At 35.6% G+C, this 18220-nt stretch overlaps 1 protein-coding gene across 1 annotated transcript in view; it reads right to left on the bottom strand.

Moving 5' to 3' along the window:
* COL25A1 (collagen type XXV alpha 1 chain) overlaps nt 1-18220 on the bottom strand; it is an 87167-nt gene that overhangs the window by 11794 nt on the left and 57153 nt on the right. The window contains exons 9-11 of the mRNA XM_040238378.1: nt 15148-15180; nt 14711-14746; nt 9941-9985 (exon numbers count right to left, since the gene is read on the bottom strand). Coding sequence (XP_040094312.1) covers nt 9941-9985; nt 14711-14746; nt 15148-15180 — 114 coding nt within the window. The remainder of the gene's footprint in view (nt 1-9940; nt 9986-14710; nt 14747-15147; nt 15181-18220) is intronic.

Here is an 18220-nt window from a genome sequence, read left to right as displayed (position 1 = left end):
AACTACCACTTGTAGAGTTTGGGGTAGTCTTAAAAAAGAACATCCACACTTTTATAGAAAGGCTATTAAAATAATCTTCCTTTGTCCAATTACATATCTATATGAGGCTGGTTTTCTTTCATGTGCTTCAACCAAGACAAATTGCAACAGAATGAAAGCCGAAGCAGGTAAGAGAATCAAGCTGCCTTTGATTAAGCCAGATGTTGAAGAGATTTGAAAAAAAAAAACAACATAAAAAGATAATAATGTCACTATTCCTGCTAATTTTTTGTTTGTTTTATAAAACTCAGCTATATTTCATAAAATATTATTTAATTAACATATAATGACCTGTTTAAATTTCTCTATTTTAATTTCTAACACAGATATATCAATAGGTATAAACAAATAAAAACTCTTTAAATCTTAATTTTTGGGTGTATAAAAGCGTTTTGAAATTAAATCTTTGAGAACTGTTGGTACAAATGTACAGAATTGAGTCAAAGCCTGACTTTGCGAGCTGGAATCCTGAGGTGCCAAATAATGTAAGATTCTGGTGTTATTTGGGGGTGGCTTAGTCAAGACTCATTAGATAATGCGAGCAAAGCAATCAGCACCAACTCTAGAACAAAGTAAGTGAATGATAAATGTTATTGTTGCTCTTATCTTACAGGCTCAAAAATGCCAGCTACCACTATTATTATTAGTAGTAGTATTATTAACATTAGTAGTATTATTACAACATCTCAATAGCTAGTTAGTAATATACATGGTGACTTCTTGACTCTTTTTGTTTTGACTTCTTGATGCTTGACTTCTTGATGCTTTACAACCTGTATGGGGTTATGTTCAGTACTTCTTCAACTCCTTTCAAGAAGTAACCCTAAATTTTCTCATGTGACTATGTAATCATTTTATGAGTCAATATCCATCTGCCAGAACATTTAGGATTGAAAAGCCACAGACATGTAAGGTAGACAAATGACAGGTTTACTAAGAATGAATTTTCTTCCTGTAAGAAAAGAAAAGGAGAAAATGGTCATACCTGTTAAATTTCCCTAAATAATGTAATCCTTAAAAAAAAATCTTGCCTCTTTGCAAGGATTGATAGAGAGTTTAAAGGTCCTAGAATCTCCTAAAATGTCCACTAGAAAGGTTATGACAACCTATGGTTCTATAAATATTTAGATGTGATTAAAAAAATAAGCAACTGGTTATTCTACTCTAGCCATAATTCTAGTTATCCAGGATAAAGGAAGGAGACTGAGTCAAAGGAAGGTAGGGGAAAGCAGCTACAATATGACTCAAACACAAAATGCTCTTGGAAAATCATCTTTGAAGTAAAGCAGACTACACAAAAATGAGTTTTCATAACTTCTCAGGACAATATGCAGGAGAAATAACTATTTCTATTGAACTGTATGATGATTCACAGAGCTGTTTTTACATATCTAATCTCATATAATCAACAGGAAATAGAATCTTGCTAAATTAGAAGTGATCCACACAGATTGCCTGAATAGACAAAGTGTGGGAGAGATGCAATAGAGGAAATTGGCACCATAATGGAATTAAGCTCCTATCATACTTTTAATTAAGAAACAATTAAATCCAGAGTTTTTTTCCTTTACTTTTCTACAAGGCAATTACCTGAACTAGAAAACCCAATTATAATTTCAGTGGGCCACTGTTGGAATAACATGAGAACATGAGGCAGTGATCCTTTGAAAAGGGCAGACTTTGGCTGTTATTATCAGAGAAATGTAGATTTATACAGGGAAACAGGCAGTAAAATAGCTCTACCATTCAAGCGAAAATAATAAAATATGACCTTTTCTGAAACAATATTAATTTTTTCAGTTTATGATGTGTCAGTGCTTTTTTAAAAAAATGACAACCAAAAAATATCTAAGAAAATGAGGGAAAGTCAGAGGCATCAAACGTTGGTTTGTTATGAACACCAGGACATCAATGAATAGTATAGGAATAAGTTAAGAGCATAATTACTTCAGAGCCACTTTAATCTGCTTTACTCATATATATATATATATATATATATATATATATATATATATACATATATATTTTATTTATATATATATATATATATATATATTAAATTTTCCTTCATCTCTCTACCTATTCACTCATTGTCTCAAGTGTGATAACATTTTAGGTTTTTACTTTTGTTATTATTGAGAATAAGATTACAAAGTAAAACAGAGTTCCATTCATACTGGAGTTGTTGATCTCATTGGAAATGAATCAAAAGAGTGAAGGCAACCAACTAGTGGGGAGAAAGATGGAGGAAGAGAAGAGGGGAACAATGGAGAGGAACAAGCAGCCTAAAATGTTCTATTCCTCTACCATGATCATAACGATTAAACCCAGGATAATCCACTGTTTTTCTTATTCTTTTGTCTTCATTGGTCCTGGCAATGTCCAATAAGATCTACCCTCTTGGCAAACGAAAATATAAACAATGGCTAACTCTTAAAATAAATACAGAGCTGTGATTTAACCAAAGCCAGGAAATTTATATTAAAAAAAAAATACAACACTATTTATCAGAACCCTTAATACAATCCAATCTTTTAATTGCTAAAACACAAGTAATGGCTGGCCATCAAATTCTGCTACCCAAACCACATGCCTGTCAGTGATCAAATGGTTGTCAGAGAAACAGAAATCGCAGCTCTGTACATGCTATTGGAAATGGCATTAATGCAGGATCAAGTTTCAGATTAAAAAAAAATGGTTTAACGTTCCTGTCTTATCTTAGATATTGATCTTTAGTTGTTTCATGAGTTTTGTCCTTTGTTTCCCCTTAACATCAATTAATTAGCTCACCACCAATGAGTTTGAAAACCAGGTCTCAATACCCAGATGGTAACACATCTTCCTGTGTTGAGCTGGTAGAAAAGGTGAATAATGGGGTAGATATGGTTTTGGCAAGTAAACTGGGATTTGGGCTGGGCAGAATAAATGCTATTAATTTAGGATAAAGCACAATTGGTAGATCTAGAAATAAACTGGGAGCAGCAGTAGCAGCAAACAGATCTGTCTGAAAATCTGACAAAGGGTTGCTAATTTGAATGGGAACTTTAAACAGTGGGGGGTACTTAAAGATGCAGAATCAAATCTATAAAGGATAGCTATAGCTGAAATCAAAGGTGTATTTATACATGACCACATTTGGAGGGCCTAAGGATCTCACACTGAGCTTTCTAATTGTAGCTAAACCTTTCAGCAGCCACAGCACTGATCTTGTAATATAAAGCTTAATGAGCATAAGTCATAGTAACTAATATGGGCTATATGCGAAAAATTATCTTCTATTCATACCCAACAAAACTTTCCCCTGTTGATCAGTGGCAATATTAGAGTTCCTCTCCCTGTTTTCTTCTATAAATTGGCAGTATGTACACAGAGAAATAAAGTAAACCAAAAGATAATTAAGTTATGGGAAGGTGGGATCTATTCACTCTGCAAGATAAAAGAAGATGTTGCAAAGATAAGATTTTTGACTGAAGCCACTTTTCATTCACCATCACTTTAAAAAAATTTAAACAGTCTATTGAGATACCTTAAGTTCCATGTATTCTGGCCAAAAAGCCCTGAAAAACAAAACAAAAACCCCCCAAACAAAGCAAACAAAGATCGTTACCAACTAATAAGGCAACAAAATCTGGCTTTATTACAAAAAGGTAAAAAAAAAAGCTAGGAAGTCCCTTAAAAACATGATCTTTCTGAAATCTAACAATTTACCATTAAGTCATTAAGTCCTGGAATTCCATAATAAAATCCTGACTTATTTTTCTTCAAACTCACATTTAATACAGGGCAAGAAAGTAGGGTCAGTGGGTAAAGAATCTGCCTTCAGTGTAGGAGACACAGGAGACACGAGTTTTATTCTGGGTCGGGAAGATGCCCTAGAGGAGGGCATGGCAACCTACTACAGTATTCTTGCCTGGAAAATCCCATGGACAGAGAAGACTTGTGGGCTGCAGTCCAAAGGGTCGTAAAGAGTCAGACACGACTGATGATTAAGCACAGCATGTGTACATACATACATGTACAAGAAAGTATTTTTACCCTTCAAATGGCTATTGGGACAGTTCATTTAATATCTCTTTTAGGTCATATACAAAAAGGGTGTCCTTCATATAGGTGAGAAGAGTCAAAAAATACGTTGATGGAATTACTGCTGTGGCTAAGTCACTTCAGTCGTGTCTGACTCTGTGCGACCCCATAGACTGCAGCCCACCAGCTCCTCTGTCCCTGGGATTCTCCAGGCAAGAATACTGGAGTGGGTTGCCATTTCCTGCTCCAATGCATGAAAGTGAAAAGTGAAAGCGAAGTGACACAGTTGTGTCTGACTCTTAACGACCCGGTGGACTGTAACCCACCAAGCTCCTCCGTCCATGCGATTTTCTAGGCAAGAGTACTGGAGTGGGTTGCTGTGTCCTTCTCCAGATGGAATTACTAGTCAAGGTAAGAATGTAGAGACAGCTTCATTCATACAGAAATGGTTCAGCGGTTGTTTGCCTATAAACTCCTAGAACCTATCATCTGTTAAATGGAATGGTGGCCAGAAAGTCCTGACTGATTAGTTCTTGCCCATAGAAAATTCTCTGGTTTTTCATTTATTACTATTTGTTTTATTTTTATGTCATTATCAATTAAGGAATAAAAGACATTATTATTTTAACCTGTCTAATATACCAGCTTAAACCAAGTCATGCTTTCCATGATATTTATTACCCTGAACACATCCAATTTTCATTGCCCCAAAAATAGTACAACAGGGTTTGGAAAATATGTGCTGATTTGCCTGGGTGCTAAAGACATCACCAATAATTTTGATTAATTTGTCTTGACACTGAATGCATTAACCATACAATATTCTTCTAGCTTAAGGGCTAATTAGAATTCAAGTCAGCATGATACCCACTTTTGAGGATAACAGCAAGAACATTTGTTGTAATAAGAACCTCCAGGCAGTCAGTTTTGGTAATGATTGATTTGTAAAACTATTGAGGGGGGAAAAAAGAATGAGAAAGTAGAATCTGTCCCCAAAATACTTACTTCCCTGAAGGATCACATTTGAGTACAAATTAAACATTTTGGTGGCTATGATGAAAATGAAATACAACAGCAAGTTTATTTAAAACTCAGAAAACATAACTTTCTCTTTTTTTTTGAAAACATAACTTTCTGATTTTTTTTTCTTAATGGGATTGCATCATGAAAGCATACTTGTATCTATTTGAGGTTTCATTATGGCTGTGAAAAACTCTCTGATTTCTGGTTGTATGCCTTTTCTAATTGAATTCTTAAACTACTTAACTGCTCAGACACACTTTGTGCAAGCAGGAAATAATTATAAGTAACAATAACACAATGTTATCCTTTCAATCAGTATTTCTTCCTTTTCTTTTAGGAATTCACTACATATCCCATGTTACTTCCAAGAACTTTGTTCTTTTATTTTTAAAATGTGATTTGGTATTTCTGAGGAAGGAACCTCATCTCCAGTGGATTTAGAAGATAAGTTTCCATAGGTTAGTGAGCACTGCTTAAATCCTAAGAATGACAAAGCAACATTTCTGCACCTGTAAAAGTTAGCCCTTATATGATTTAGTGTCAAGGATGATTTTATATAATGAGTTAGTTATTGTCTCCTAATCCTCAAGTTCTTGATCTGAATGTCAAATTTTCACTAATGTGGAAGCCAGAACAAAAATATCAAGCTTTGAGGGAAAACCCTGTAAAAATTTCTTTGCCACCTAAATGATTTGTTTTTCTGATTTGTTGTAATTTTTACTGTATTATGTCTCCCTACTGCATTCATTTTATTGTACCAGCTACATTTTTTTCCTGAATTTACTTCCTGAATATGATGAGATAAACTGGTAGTCAGTGTTGAAAGGAGAAAAGCCAGCATTGAAAATCCATATCTGTAAAAAATGTCTGGGGTTAGGCAACGCTATGAATGGGGCCTAGAGTATTTCATTATTAGATGTCAGGTTTTGCTTTTGCTTTTCCTGTGAACAGTGTCGGGAAGGAGAACTTAGCACCATGTCTTATGCCCAGAATGCTGTGCTCCTTTATCCTTTGTTCTTGGAATGTACTGGGTTAGAGGAAAAGATGAATGGTGTGATGTAAGAAAGTAGGTTATTTTACTGCTCTTAAAGGTAACATTCAACCATCACTACAGAGTTTTCAGTTACATCTATGAAGCTGCAGGGTATAAATGGCCTTATGATCTCTAGGTTGAAATGACTCACAGGAGGTAAGACTCTATAGAATAGGTGCATAATCAATGCTTCCAATATTCTGAGCTGCTCCAAGAGAAAGAATTAACAATGGCTAAAATTTATATCTCATTTACTATATGTTTGGCACTATTTTAGGAGCTGTGCATATATTAATTCATTTAATCCTCACAACAACCCCTTGAGTTCTGTACAATAATAATTTCCATTTTATAAGGAAACCCAGCACACAGAGATTAGGTAACTTGCCCAGTATCATGCCACAGCTTCACAACTGGTGAGGGGTAGAACCAGGATCTACACACTGGCAGTCTGGTTTTAAAGTCAAGGCTCTTGATCACTGTCCATCGTGACTTAATGACTAGGGTAACATAACCATGAAAAGGGCAAATAATGTTTCAAAATGTATGGAAAGGAAAAAAAATGTTTAAAAACAGGAACTTTGAAATCTTCCCCTTTTAAGTGATATTGGAAAAGCTAGTCACAATAAGCTTTACCCATGAAAAATGTATTTAAAGGCTTATTTATAAAAATAATTTTCTAAGCTCAATTCTTATTCCAGAAGACCGATGTTTGCATGGTACATTGTGCATAATTTAATTTTCCCAGTTGAACATCTTAACACTATATGAACCATGAATGCATGAAATAGGAATTCCAAATGTCTTCCACATGGTGAGCGCACTTTCCAATACTTATGCCGGAAGCTTGAGAGTAGTTTGAAATTAAGCGATGCCTGTTCTTAGTGACTTTTATGTATGCCAAAGGTATTAGCACTTTTCTCTGAGTGGGACTCTGAGGCGATAGATAGATGAGTCTGCTGTCTGTACTTAGGCACTTTGCTCATTTCCTGAGAGCCGTGTGCAAGGGCATGTGCATGCTCATTAAGTTTCCAACCATTCCCGGAGAGCAACAGGTGGCAATCAAAGCTTCCCTGGTATGTCATGGCTGGTTTCCTCAATGTCTTGGAAATAATGGATGGCATTTGCATGCTCTCTGGAGTACCAGCAGATAAGGAGATGAATAGCAACAGGAAGTATTTCCAAAGGGTAAACAAAAACATGGGTCTAGGAAGGTTATGACTAATGCTCTTGCTACCACGCATTCTAAATCCATACATGATGGTTTCATCTTCTAAATATTATTACTCATTCAAACTGTGAAATCAAGGTTAACTGTCCTATGGTTAGCTACCTAGTAGAAGCAAGACACATGAAAGGAATAAAGAATATCCCAAGTTAATGAAGCTATATCCTAAATTTATAAACTTTTAACTCTACATTTAAAAATATCCGATGACTACTACTATGATGTGTTTTTAAATTGTCTCCTTTACAGAATTACTCATTTATATTGAGCATGTACTACATTCTAAGGCAAGCATATCGCGTACATTCTGAACTAGAGAAGACAGAGCTATTAATCCAAAATCGAACTGGTGATTTAAATTGAATACGGACAAGTTACCCAACAGCACTTGATGATTACCTAGAAAAGTATCTCTAGTGAATGATAGAAAGGCTTTTGTCAATCAATAGCTTCTTTTCACCATAGTCACCAGTCAGCTTAGAAAAACAATGGAAAATGTCAGCTATAATATTTCAACAAAATTTGTCTGGCAACTTCCCATGACCCTAGGAATAAAAACATTAGCTAGAGGTGGCAAATCACCATCTTTCCCAATTTGAAAACGCTCAAAACCTTTGGACTGGTCCACTGATGACCAGAGAAATGCACTGGTATATTTTTCATGGCGGAGGACAGAAATCAAAGGTAATGAGAAAAAACAGTAGCTTTGTTTGTTTGTTTTGGAGGGAAAAACCCAATACCTTAACCCTTATGTACTCTCTCTCAACAAGAAAGCTCATGCTCAGGAGAAAGGACAACCGGATTTCCACACAGCACTGAGATTCCTGGCATGTGACTGATGTTGGTGGCAGAGCCCAGCTGACCTACAAGCAAGTACTGCAGGAAATCCTGCCCTAGACTTTCCAAAACACTCTCCCCTTTAAATGCACCGCTCCCCCTCTTATTTAAAATGCTATCAGGTTCTTTTAAATTAGTGCTGAATATAATTTTCTTAAATTTCTTTAAAAAAATCTATGATTTTCCAAATATTAGTAAAAAGTTTTGTTTTTTTTTTAATGTGTGGGACTCCTAAAGATGTGTAATGTGGGATTACTAATCCCATATTTACAGTATGAGATCACATACAATTTATTAAGTTATTTTTGCTAAATATCAAAAGATAAGGAAATTATATCAATTCTTTAGTAAACTGTTGTCATAGAGTGTACTTTTCAATGGAGAAGACAAAAGATTATATATTAAAAGGACCTATCCAAACATCTATAATACTAACCTGAAACATCAAACAAAAAGCAGAACCAACATTTCTGAGTGCCAACCTGGAATTCATAGCTTTCATATCTGTTAATTATAACAAATATCCTCATAAAATACTATATATTATACCATATGATGTCTGGGAACTCAGTAATTTAATATATTTATTCTAAAATAATATTATGCATGTAAGACATTTCAAATACAATCTTCATAAAGCAGTATGTACAACTCTCTTACACAAACTAGGAATGCTAATTTTAGAATCATCTAAAGCACTCTTGAGATTAATTTAAAATCCTATAAGATAAGAATGATATAAAGAAAAATCTACTTGTATTCTGTTATCATATCAAACAGTTCTAGAATTAAAAAAGAACCTTAAAATAAGAAGCTGGTTTTAAGGGAGTGACTACAGCCAAGCAACAGAACTTTTAAGCCTTGTCAGTTGCCACATGAAAAATTTTAAACAAAAAACCCATTTCTTAACATCTTTAGATGATTTAAAAATGTGTAAAACAATGTTTTCAAACTAAGCTTTAAGCAGTTATTTAAAAAGACACATACAAATTTTATGGGAATAGTACGTGGGTCAATAAAGCTTAGTAATATGATTTGTAGATTGCAGTGAGAATTATTGACAGGAAGTGGAAGCACAAAACACTTTGGAGGGATTATTATAATGGGTGAATCACAAAAACAGCTGCCTGGATGTTAGATTTATGGGGATGTTAAGACTCTAATTCTGGTCAAAATCTGATAGGATTTTAAGAGTAAAATTTAAATGTGAAGGGAGACATTCTAGACTTGAAAGAATTCCTATGACTTCAAGTGAAATGATTTTTACGGGGCATAGTAGGTTATATAGTGGAATATATATACAAATAGCCATGACAAACTCAGAAATACCTGTGCTTCATTTTCTTTTTTAATTGAAATATAGTTGATTTACAATGTTGTGTTAGTTTCAGGTATACAGCAAAGTGATTCAGTTAACATATATATATGATAAAATATTGAGTATAGTTTCCTGTGTTATATAGTAGGATTTGTTGGTTATCTATTTTACATGTAGTAGTGTGTGTCTAGTAATCCCACACTCCTAATCTATCCCCCTCCTCGTGTTCCCTTTTGGTAACTATAAGTTCGTTTTCTGTTTGTAATTCTATTTCTGCTACCTGTGCTTTGTTTTTAATTTTAAAATCTAATTGGTTGAAATGGCTGGTGAGTATTTAAAGAACAGCTGTATATTTTTAGCTTTCACTTTTTTTTTTTTTCATTTTTGTGACTCCCGCAATTACATTTCTACGAAGCCAAGACTGTCAGTGCGTATTTACCTTTATCCCCGGAAGTCCAGGAAGCCCAGGAAGCCCTGGTTCACCCTACATAGATAGGAAAATCACACAGCATTATAGAACAGTATTCACTCAGGCACAGTATCTGAAACAAACACGGCAAATGCTCCCAGCTGAAGTCTTGCTGTAGGTACACACACACATATATATATAATATACTGTCTAGTTTCAAGACATCTGGTGAGATTACACAGTTCAGTCAACTCTTGATTCAGGGATGGCTTGACCCTTATGCAGGTTTTTCAGGAGGTTCCCTTTCCCTGTCAGTTCCTTGCTCATTTTCATTACTACCAGAAGGTGAGAGAGAGAAAAGGAGAAGGAACCCGTACGTCTTATCACTGTCTGGTAAATGATTTGCTGCGGAAGCTGAAGCTATCAGCTGAAACGAGGATTACTTGCATTTGAACAATGCACCCTACTCCAGAGTCTCTTACCTCAGATAATCAAGAGTTGGCTGTATGAACAGATGGTCACATCAAAACAATACACATGAAAAGTCTTCCTCACTTAAAAGTATAACAGTATTTCTTTTCCATTCCTGAATGATGAGAAGATAAATGCATGGTTAAGATTATACTGAACTCCAGCTCATGTAGCTGACAATTGTTGAGTCGGGGCAGCCCTGCTTAGCCACTGAGAGCTAAGCATGCAGCTGTTTCTGAATACAGGTTTGAGATTAAGTGGTACATTTTAGGTGAGCACACTGGAGTCAGGCTAAATCTTCTCATTTTCACAGGATTGTCTACATTATTTTAAGCACAAAGTATACTGACAGGAAGTTCTGTTGCTTAGAAAATCTCCTGAATTCCACTAAAAAAAGCATAAAAAAATTGCTAGAGAAAATGAAAGCCCATCCTGTGTTGGGTTGAGGTGACCAAATATTGTGGAAATAACATTTGACGGTAAAAGGGTTGCACCGTTTCAGGATTGCAAGCCAGTGCCCTGACAACCATACCTAAAGAGACAGAAGCATCAGACTCCTTCTACTCTAAACGCTTGAACAATCCTTATTTCAAGGAAAGTCTGCTAACAGCAATCAGACATTTAATCTTTAATATTATTACTTTCAAACAACGGAGAACTATTATTTGCTCTGGTATGATCACAAAATGACTTCAGATGCTGTTTATATGAAGCTGTATGATTAGACATAGAAAGAACAATGACTATCCTAATGGTTGAGGTCAAAGGTGCTTCAGGAATGCAAAAGAAAAGCTATTCTTTTTGAAACTGCATGAATAAAAGTTTGCCTTGTGAACAAGACTAAGATGAGATTAAGCCAGAGAAGAAAGAATAATTATTAAGAATTTGATATTCCATTCAAAGAATACTTATCCAAGTAGATTAAACTTTACACAGATACAACATTATACCTTTGATTTTCTTTTTTCTTTCCCTCTTCCCCTTCATAAATAACTTAAGCAAGATCTAGTAAAATGATCTTATCCATATTTCACTGAAGATTCTCTTTTACAAAGGAAAAAGTATAAGACCCTTGAAAATACAGTAAGCTGCAGTATAATAAGCAAATAATAAAAGTAAGCATATTGCTGACAAGTTCATAGTTTTGTTTTGTCTTAGAAAAGCCCCGCCCCCAAACTCAAGACATCCTATTTAAGACATGTGGAAACATATGGGTTGTAACACTGTTTTTCCAAAAGCTTTCTCACTAAACTCTTCCCTCCCCCCAAAATAAAAAGATCAATGACTAAAGTAAGATATTTACATACACATGCATACATAGACACACACCCATGTTTCTCACAATGAGAAAGACTTATAAGACATTATGGAATATTTTATAATATAGATTGAATACTTACAGAGTTTGAGCATTTAGCTGATCCCTATATCATATGCATATATATGTAGGTAATAAGGTAATAAATGTACTATTTGATGAACAAATATTTCAGTAATTAATATTTCATAATCTTGGATTTTTATAAATTTGACCTTTCCAAATTTATGTTTACTTAAAAGTTCACATAATAAAAGACCCTTTGAGAAACATCTCAACACTTTTAGGAAGATGTTTCTTCTTATATAAATTCTCTATCTTTACACCATCAAGGCTTATCTTTTAATTAAGAGACAGTTTTTCAGTTAATGTCTCCATTCTTGCCTATTTCTTAACTCAGAGCTTCTCTGAGCTGAGTTCTTGGGCATGTACAGCCCAAGGTCAGGTCTGGGTCATAACTAAGAAGTGCTTTGTTATTCCACTCAAAGACTACTTATCCAAGTAGATTATACTTTATACTGGTACATTATACTTCTGGTTTTCTTTTTTTCTCTCCCTTTCATTCTTTATTCTCCATTATTGGAGACCTAGTCTACTGTTAAAGTCAATTCTCTGCTTTCACCCCATGTCCCCGTGACAATGCCTGGTGTTTCTAGATATACTTCTACTGTGCTGGTCCCTTTCAATGGAGAAACAAGCATTTTCACTCCTTTAAAACTAAAAAATATATATATTTCAAAAAGATGTGGAGGAGTTAGGTAGGCAGTAGGCTCACCATGTTACCACCAATGCCACTGGACGTGGAAAAGTTAGGAAGGAAAAATTCATGTGATGAAACACAATGCCTATTTCATAAATCTATACACTCACCTTATAATACATATACCCTAACTCACATATCAATCACAGACTCTCCTGTTGAGTTTATAAAAGAAAAAAAAAACTGAAATGAAATCATTCCTACATTATGAACGTTACTAAAAAACAAATTTCATACTGCAAAATACCAGAAAGGGGAGAACTAATCGATGCACTTCAATTCTGTCAGGATATCCTCTACTTTCTGAGAACATCCCCAGTGCAGGAGCTTAAATATCAAAGAACCCACAACACAGTTCTACAGTGGTGAGACAAATGTTGTTGAAGAGTCCTTGAATGGCTTTTGTACTCAGTTCTGTTTGTCATTTTCCAATCTAAGCAACCAGCAAGCATGGGAACACTCTACTTTTAAATCAGTGTTGGAGTAAGTATTGCCAAATCCAGATATTAAACAAAGGAAGTCATAAATATTTGTGGGAAACTGATATTGCATCAAAGCGTAGAATCTGGCCTAAATATTGATGAAAAAGATATTGCTCATTTCAGGGCACATTTTCATTCAGATGAGTTGTAATATTCATACACATACTCATTCACACACACATTCATTCAGATATAATCTAATTCTCTCAATATAATTTAAAACAGGTTTTAAATAAAATGCAAAGAAAAGCCAATGTTTCCATAAGTAAACCTACAAAGTGGATCTAAAATATATTTTTAAGTAATCATGATAAGGCACTGTTTTATTAACCAATTGAAAATCAATTTGGATCTTCCACCCTGAAAATAGTGAAACCTATATGAAATTATAGCAAGTTTGTTTTGTGTTTCAAAAAGACATACCAGTTTTGCAGACATTTCTTTTACTTTATCATAGATTTGGAGAGCAGTTTAAATTTAGCCTTCAATTTTTAAAGACTAAGGAACTTAAAATTAGTTCATTAGAGAAAGTCAGATGCTCTTTCACACCAAAACAGATCATGGATCTCTGTGACATCACTACTTTCAAATTTATTACATAAAGAATCAGTAGGAAATTTTAGGCATTGGACAGAAAAATTTGCAGTGTTCTGCTGGGCTCTTCAGAAAAGTCTCATCTTTATCTAAAACGAGGCTTAATGAATCATTTCTCTCAGATTCTTAATTTCAAGAAAAAAACCTATCTTAAATTAGGGACATATTAAAAGATGGGAAAGACCTTCTCAAAAAATACTTTAATCCTAAGTGTTTAAACAAAGCAATGATCCTCTCAATAACTTCAAGAATGTGGGAATAGTTTTGAATATTATGTTTTAAGATTCCAAACTACTACAATGGGATTTATTCTCTCTTTCTCTTTATACTAATGAGGTATATTCTATGTCTCTATTCATGTTTTTTCTCTATAACATCAGTTACTGCTAGACAAAGGCAGAGTCATGATCTTAGGAGATTTAACCTAGTGTGGAATTCACATTTACTTGTTAGCTACATCTGTTATCTAAAATCTGCATTGGGCATTGATATCCAGATGCTTAGATGATAAACTACTAACAGTTGTTTCCAGCTTCAGACTCAAATGAGAATAAACATATTCACTGCATGTCCCCTAATTTATCACTAAAGTGAGGCACAAACGATTAAAAAAAAAAATAATGTGTGTGACTACAGATTGGTTAAAGTGGTTTGGCTAGTGTCTATAACTAAAATTTAGTTCATGAACAAATCTCTTTGTACAACATAACATTCATTGCTTAGGTAGATATTATTCACATAAAAAACTATCAGCTGGGAAGTATTTGAAATGAGAGGAAAGGAATATAATCTTAAAAGAACTGTCCATCATCCCCTACTGACACAGTTTAGTAAATATTCATTTCTTCTCGTGAAAGATAGAAACATGCAGAGTATCTTTAAACATGCAAGATAAGTTGTTGGCATTCCAACCCAGATGATCCTTGTTAGTATTAAACAGCTCAGTACATGCAGACTTTAGTTCATAAAGCTTCCTTTCACATATACAGAATGTGTTTGTACTTTTGCTATGGTCAGCATCAACCCTTTTAAAATGAAAAATAATAACATTGCATACAAAGCATGAAAACAGCATCATTTTCAATACTTGTTCTCATATTACACAGTGGATAGCAGACATGGTAAAGTGGTGAATATAAAATAGTACTAAAACCACACTAGAATAGGGATATTACCTTTTGCCCTGGACGACCAGATTCTCCGGGTTCTCCCTGGGCAAAGAAAACCAAAGATGGAAAAGGCAGTCTTAAAAGAACTCTCCAGAACCCTTAGACCCCTGGACACTTTCAGCCTCCCTGACGACACATGCATTTCATTCACTCTGTTACTCTCTATATCACTAGACATAGGAACCTTTTTTTTTTTCCTGCTTTGACTATGTCTAAAGCTTACATACAAATCCACATTTCCATTAAAACCAATCAGGACGGGATTGTTTAAGCCTTTATTAGACTTCCAGCAGATACTCCCTGTTGTGTTTGGAAGCCAATTATTGCAGGATAATAGAAACAGTTAGAACTATCCAAATTGGTAAAAGAGAAGAGAAACAAGAGACATACAAAAGTCAAAACTGTAACTCTCGGGGTACCAACGCTTGCAAGCATATAGTTACCTTAATTCCTGCAGCAGACGATCCCGGGTCACCCTAAAATGAAACCCAGGAGAGATTATTCTACAAGTTAAGAGAAGAGGAAAGACACAAACACACAGAGAGCCATTATTGACAGGAGCGCCCAAGGGAAATGCCATGACTAATGGGTCAAACTATGCTTCCTAAGAATTTGTATCCATATGGCTGTGAAGATGTCAATAATTTCCAAGATCAACAATATACCTTCTAAAACTACTTTGAATGCAAAATACATGAGGACTACATTCCTTGAAATAAATAGAAATATATGAATATGAATCTCTTCCCCTCATAGAGTGCTACAGTTGTATTCTAAAGCAATACATTAACAGATCTGGAATTTTAGTTTTCTCCATTTCTGGAATTTATTAATGTCACTGGCTATCATTTGCTAGAAGATTCCTAACTCTTTTGGTCTTTAGAAAGTCAGAGTTCAGTAGATGAAGTCAAAGGGTTAATGATGTTGAGCTGGAAAAAGCCACGGAGCTGGTCAGTTTGCTTTCCTAGTGAAGCACAGCAGTTATGACTGGCACATTTTTTCTAGCCCTACACTTATTTCACTGTGACACGGTCACCAGAAAGTTACAGGATGATGGATGACTTGTGGGTGGACACACAGAAGATCTGAGAGGAAATCTTGAGATAGAATCTGGTTTTCTAAAAGGCATTGTATTCCATCTGGATGGAGGGTGACTACATTCCTAAGGCAAATCTGCTCTCCATGGGCAGATAGACGCTGCTGGGAGAGAATTCAGGAGTGCTTGGGATGTTGCTTATTTCTGAGGTGATGCCAGACAAAGGCTTAAGATTTCCAAGCTCCTTCTGGTCCTCTCTTTCATGAACACGCTACAAGGAAAACAAAAGGGAGCGAATGTAGACAGTGACTGTTAAGAAAACAGAAACAGCCACAAGGAGAGAGACACCTCCTGGGGTCTCCTCGGCTGTTCTCTCTGCGCAAGTGCTCACAGAGTCCCAGGGCCTACGTCCTCGTTCTAGAGCTGCGCATCAGTCTCTTCTAGAGAAGAGGCAAACCCCAGGCCTCTGCACATGGGGTACTTGCTCCCTCCCTCAGTTGCTGTCTTCTTTTCCCATGGCTGGCAGCTTGTCTGTTCAAGTCCTGAGTGGCTTCACCTCAACTCCTCACCGACCAACCTTGACACTCGCCCCTCATATCCACATCTCTCGCCACAGCATCTCTGCGTGTCCTGCACGCTCACTGCCTATGGATTATGTGCGTGTTTTCTGCCGAGTCTTTCTTTGTCCCTCCATTAGAAGATCAGCCACATGTGGGCAGGCTCAGTACCTATTTTTATGCAGTGTCTAAATAAAATATGCTGGATACATATGTAGGGAATGAATGAACATATCTCAGAAAGAATGTTTTCCAGCAGGTCAATAGTCAAGAATCAAAATGAAAAACACAAAAACCTTGAGGAAGAAAAAGAAGAGCTTAGGAAGGGGAAGGAAATAATACATTAGCTTATTTGTGGAAACATATGAGTTTCTTTGACATTTGTAGTTCCTATTACTCAAGGAAAAATTAAAACATGACGAAACATATAGAAGAGGACCCCAAATACTGTCTTATTGTAAAATGATGCTGGTTTCTTTCCCCCAACATTAACACTGAATTGAGCTCTGAATGGGAAGTGAAATACATGTGGTTAATAAAATAGCACTTATTTCTATTTCTACTAAATCAAATCTGAGAGCCATCAACACCAGTGAGTCAGGGCTGCAATAGTTTGCACAATAAGACCTTTGTATTCATAAAAGCAAGTTTGACTTTGCTAAGTCCCTTTTTTTCTCATTTTTACCTCACAACACTCCTAAGAAATAGGACAGGTATTACTGCTCTCAATAGATGAGGATATTGAAGCAACTTGAGGCTAAGTGAATTTTGGACTCCTTAAATGCTATTGCCATGTGCCTTTTTTTTTAAATTAAAATAAGAGAAGAATTACTGGTATATCTCATTTTGACAACAAGGCATAATGGTTGTAGTAAACTTGTAAATAAAAGGAAGTTGCTTGTATTAACTGTAGATAAAAACTTTTTCATTCCAGTGTTTTAACAGAAAGTGAAAGTGAAAGTCGCTCAGCTGTGTCGGACTCTTTGCGACTCCATGGACTAAACAGTCCATAGAATTCTCCAGGCCAGAATACTGGTGTGGGTAGCGCTTCCCTTCTCCAGGGGATCTTCCCAACCCAGGGATCGAACCCAGGTCTCCAGCATTGAAGGCAGAAAGTGACTGGATAATCCATTAATGAGAATAAGGGCTAGATTTAATTCTCAGAGGAAGGGAATATGAAGAAAAGGTTAGTTTCCTGAAAGGCTGATTTATTTGTGGACATTGGAGTAGTTTCATTTTACGGACAACTATAAGTGATATTTCAATTTTCTTTTCAAAAATTAGAACTGTGAAATCTCAAGGAATTTTTATAACTTTTAGAAAGTGGCAAGGCAACTGCTGGAAGACATTTCTAAGTTAAACATTTTAAAGGATGCTGCTGCTGCTGCTGCTGCTAAGTCGCTTCAGTCGTGTCCGACTCTGCGCGACCCCACAGATGGCAGCCCACCAGGCTCCCTCATCCCTGGGATTCTCCAGGCAAGAACATTGGAGTGGGCTGCCATTTGTAGTGAAAATAAAACAGTGTTTATAATCCTCTTTCCTCTAAAAGTAAAAATGAATATGGGATTAAAGTAGGAAAAACACCCAACTGTGTCTCTCTAAGTATACTCTTAGCTTCATAAATCCGTTGGTTTTGAAATGAAAGGGTAAATCATAAAATGAAAAATACTTTTAGAAGATAAACTTGAGGTAAATGAATTTGATTTTGCTATTGATCATTACAAGGTCCTGATGGAAAAGAACTTGACGCTGGGAAAGATTGAAGGCAAAAGGAGAAGGGGGTGGCAGAGGATGAGATGGTTAGACAGTATCACTGACTCAATGGACATGAATCTGAGCAAACTCGGGGAGACAGGGAAACCTGGCGTGTTGCAGTCCATGGAGTCACAGTCGGACACGACTTAGGGACTGAACAACAACAAC

Source organism: Oryx dammah, unplaced genomic scaffold (genome assembly GCF_014754425.2).
Source record: "Oryx dammah isolate SB20612 unplaced genomic scaffold, SCBI_Odam_1.1 HiC_scaffold_3, whole genome shotgun sequence".
In the NCBI taxonomy this organism is placed as follows: Eukaryota; Metazoa; Chordata; class Mammalia; order Artiodactyla; family Bovidae; genus Oryx; species Oryx dammah.
Note: the sequence above shows the minus strand (reverse complement) of the source record. Positions and strands in the feature narration are given on the sequence as shown.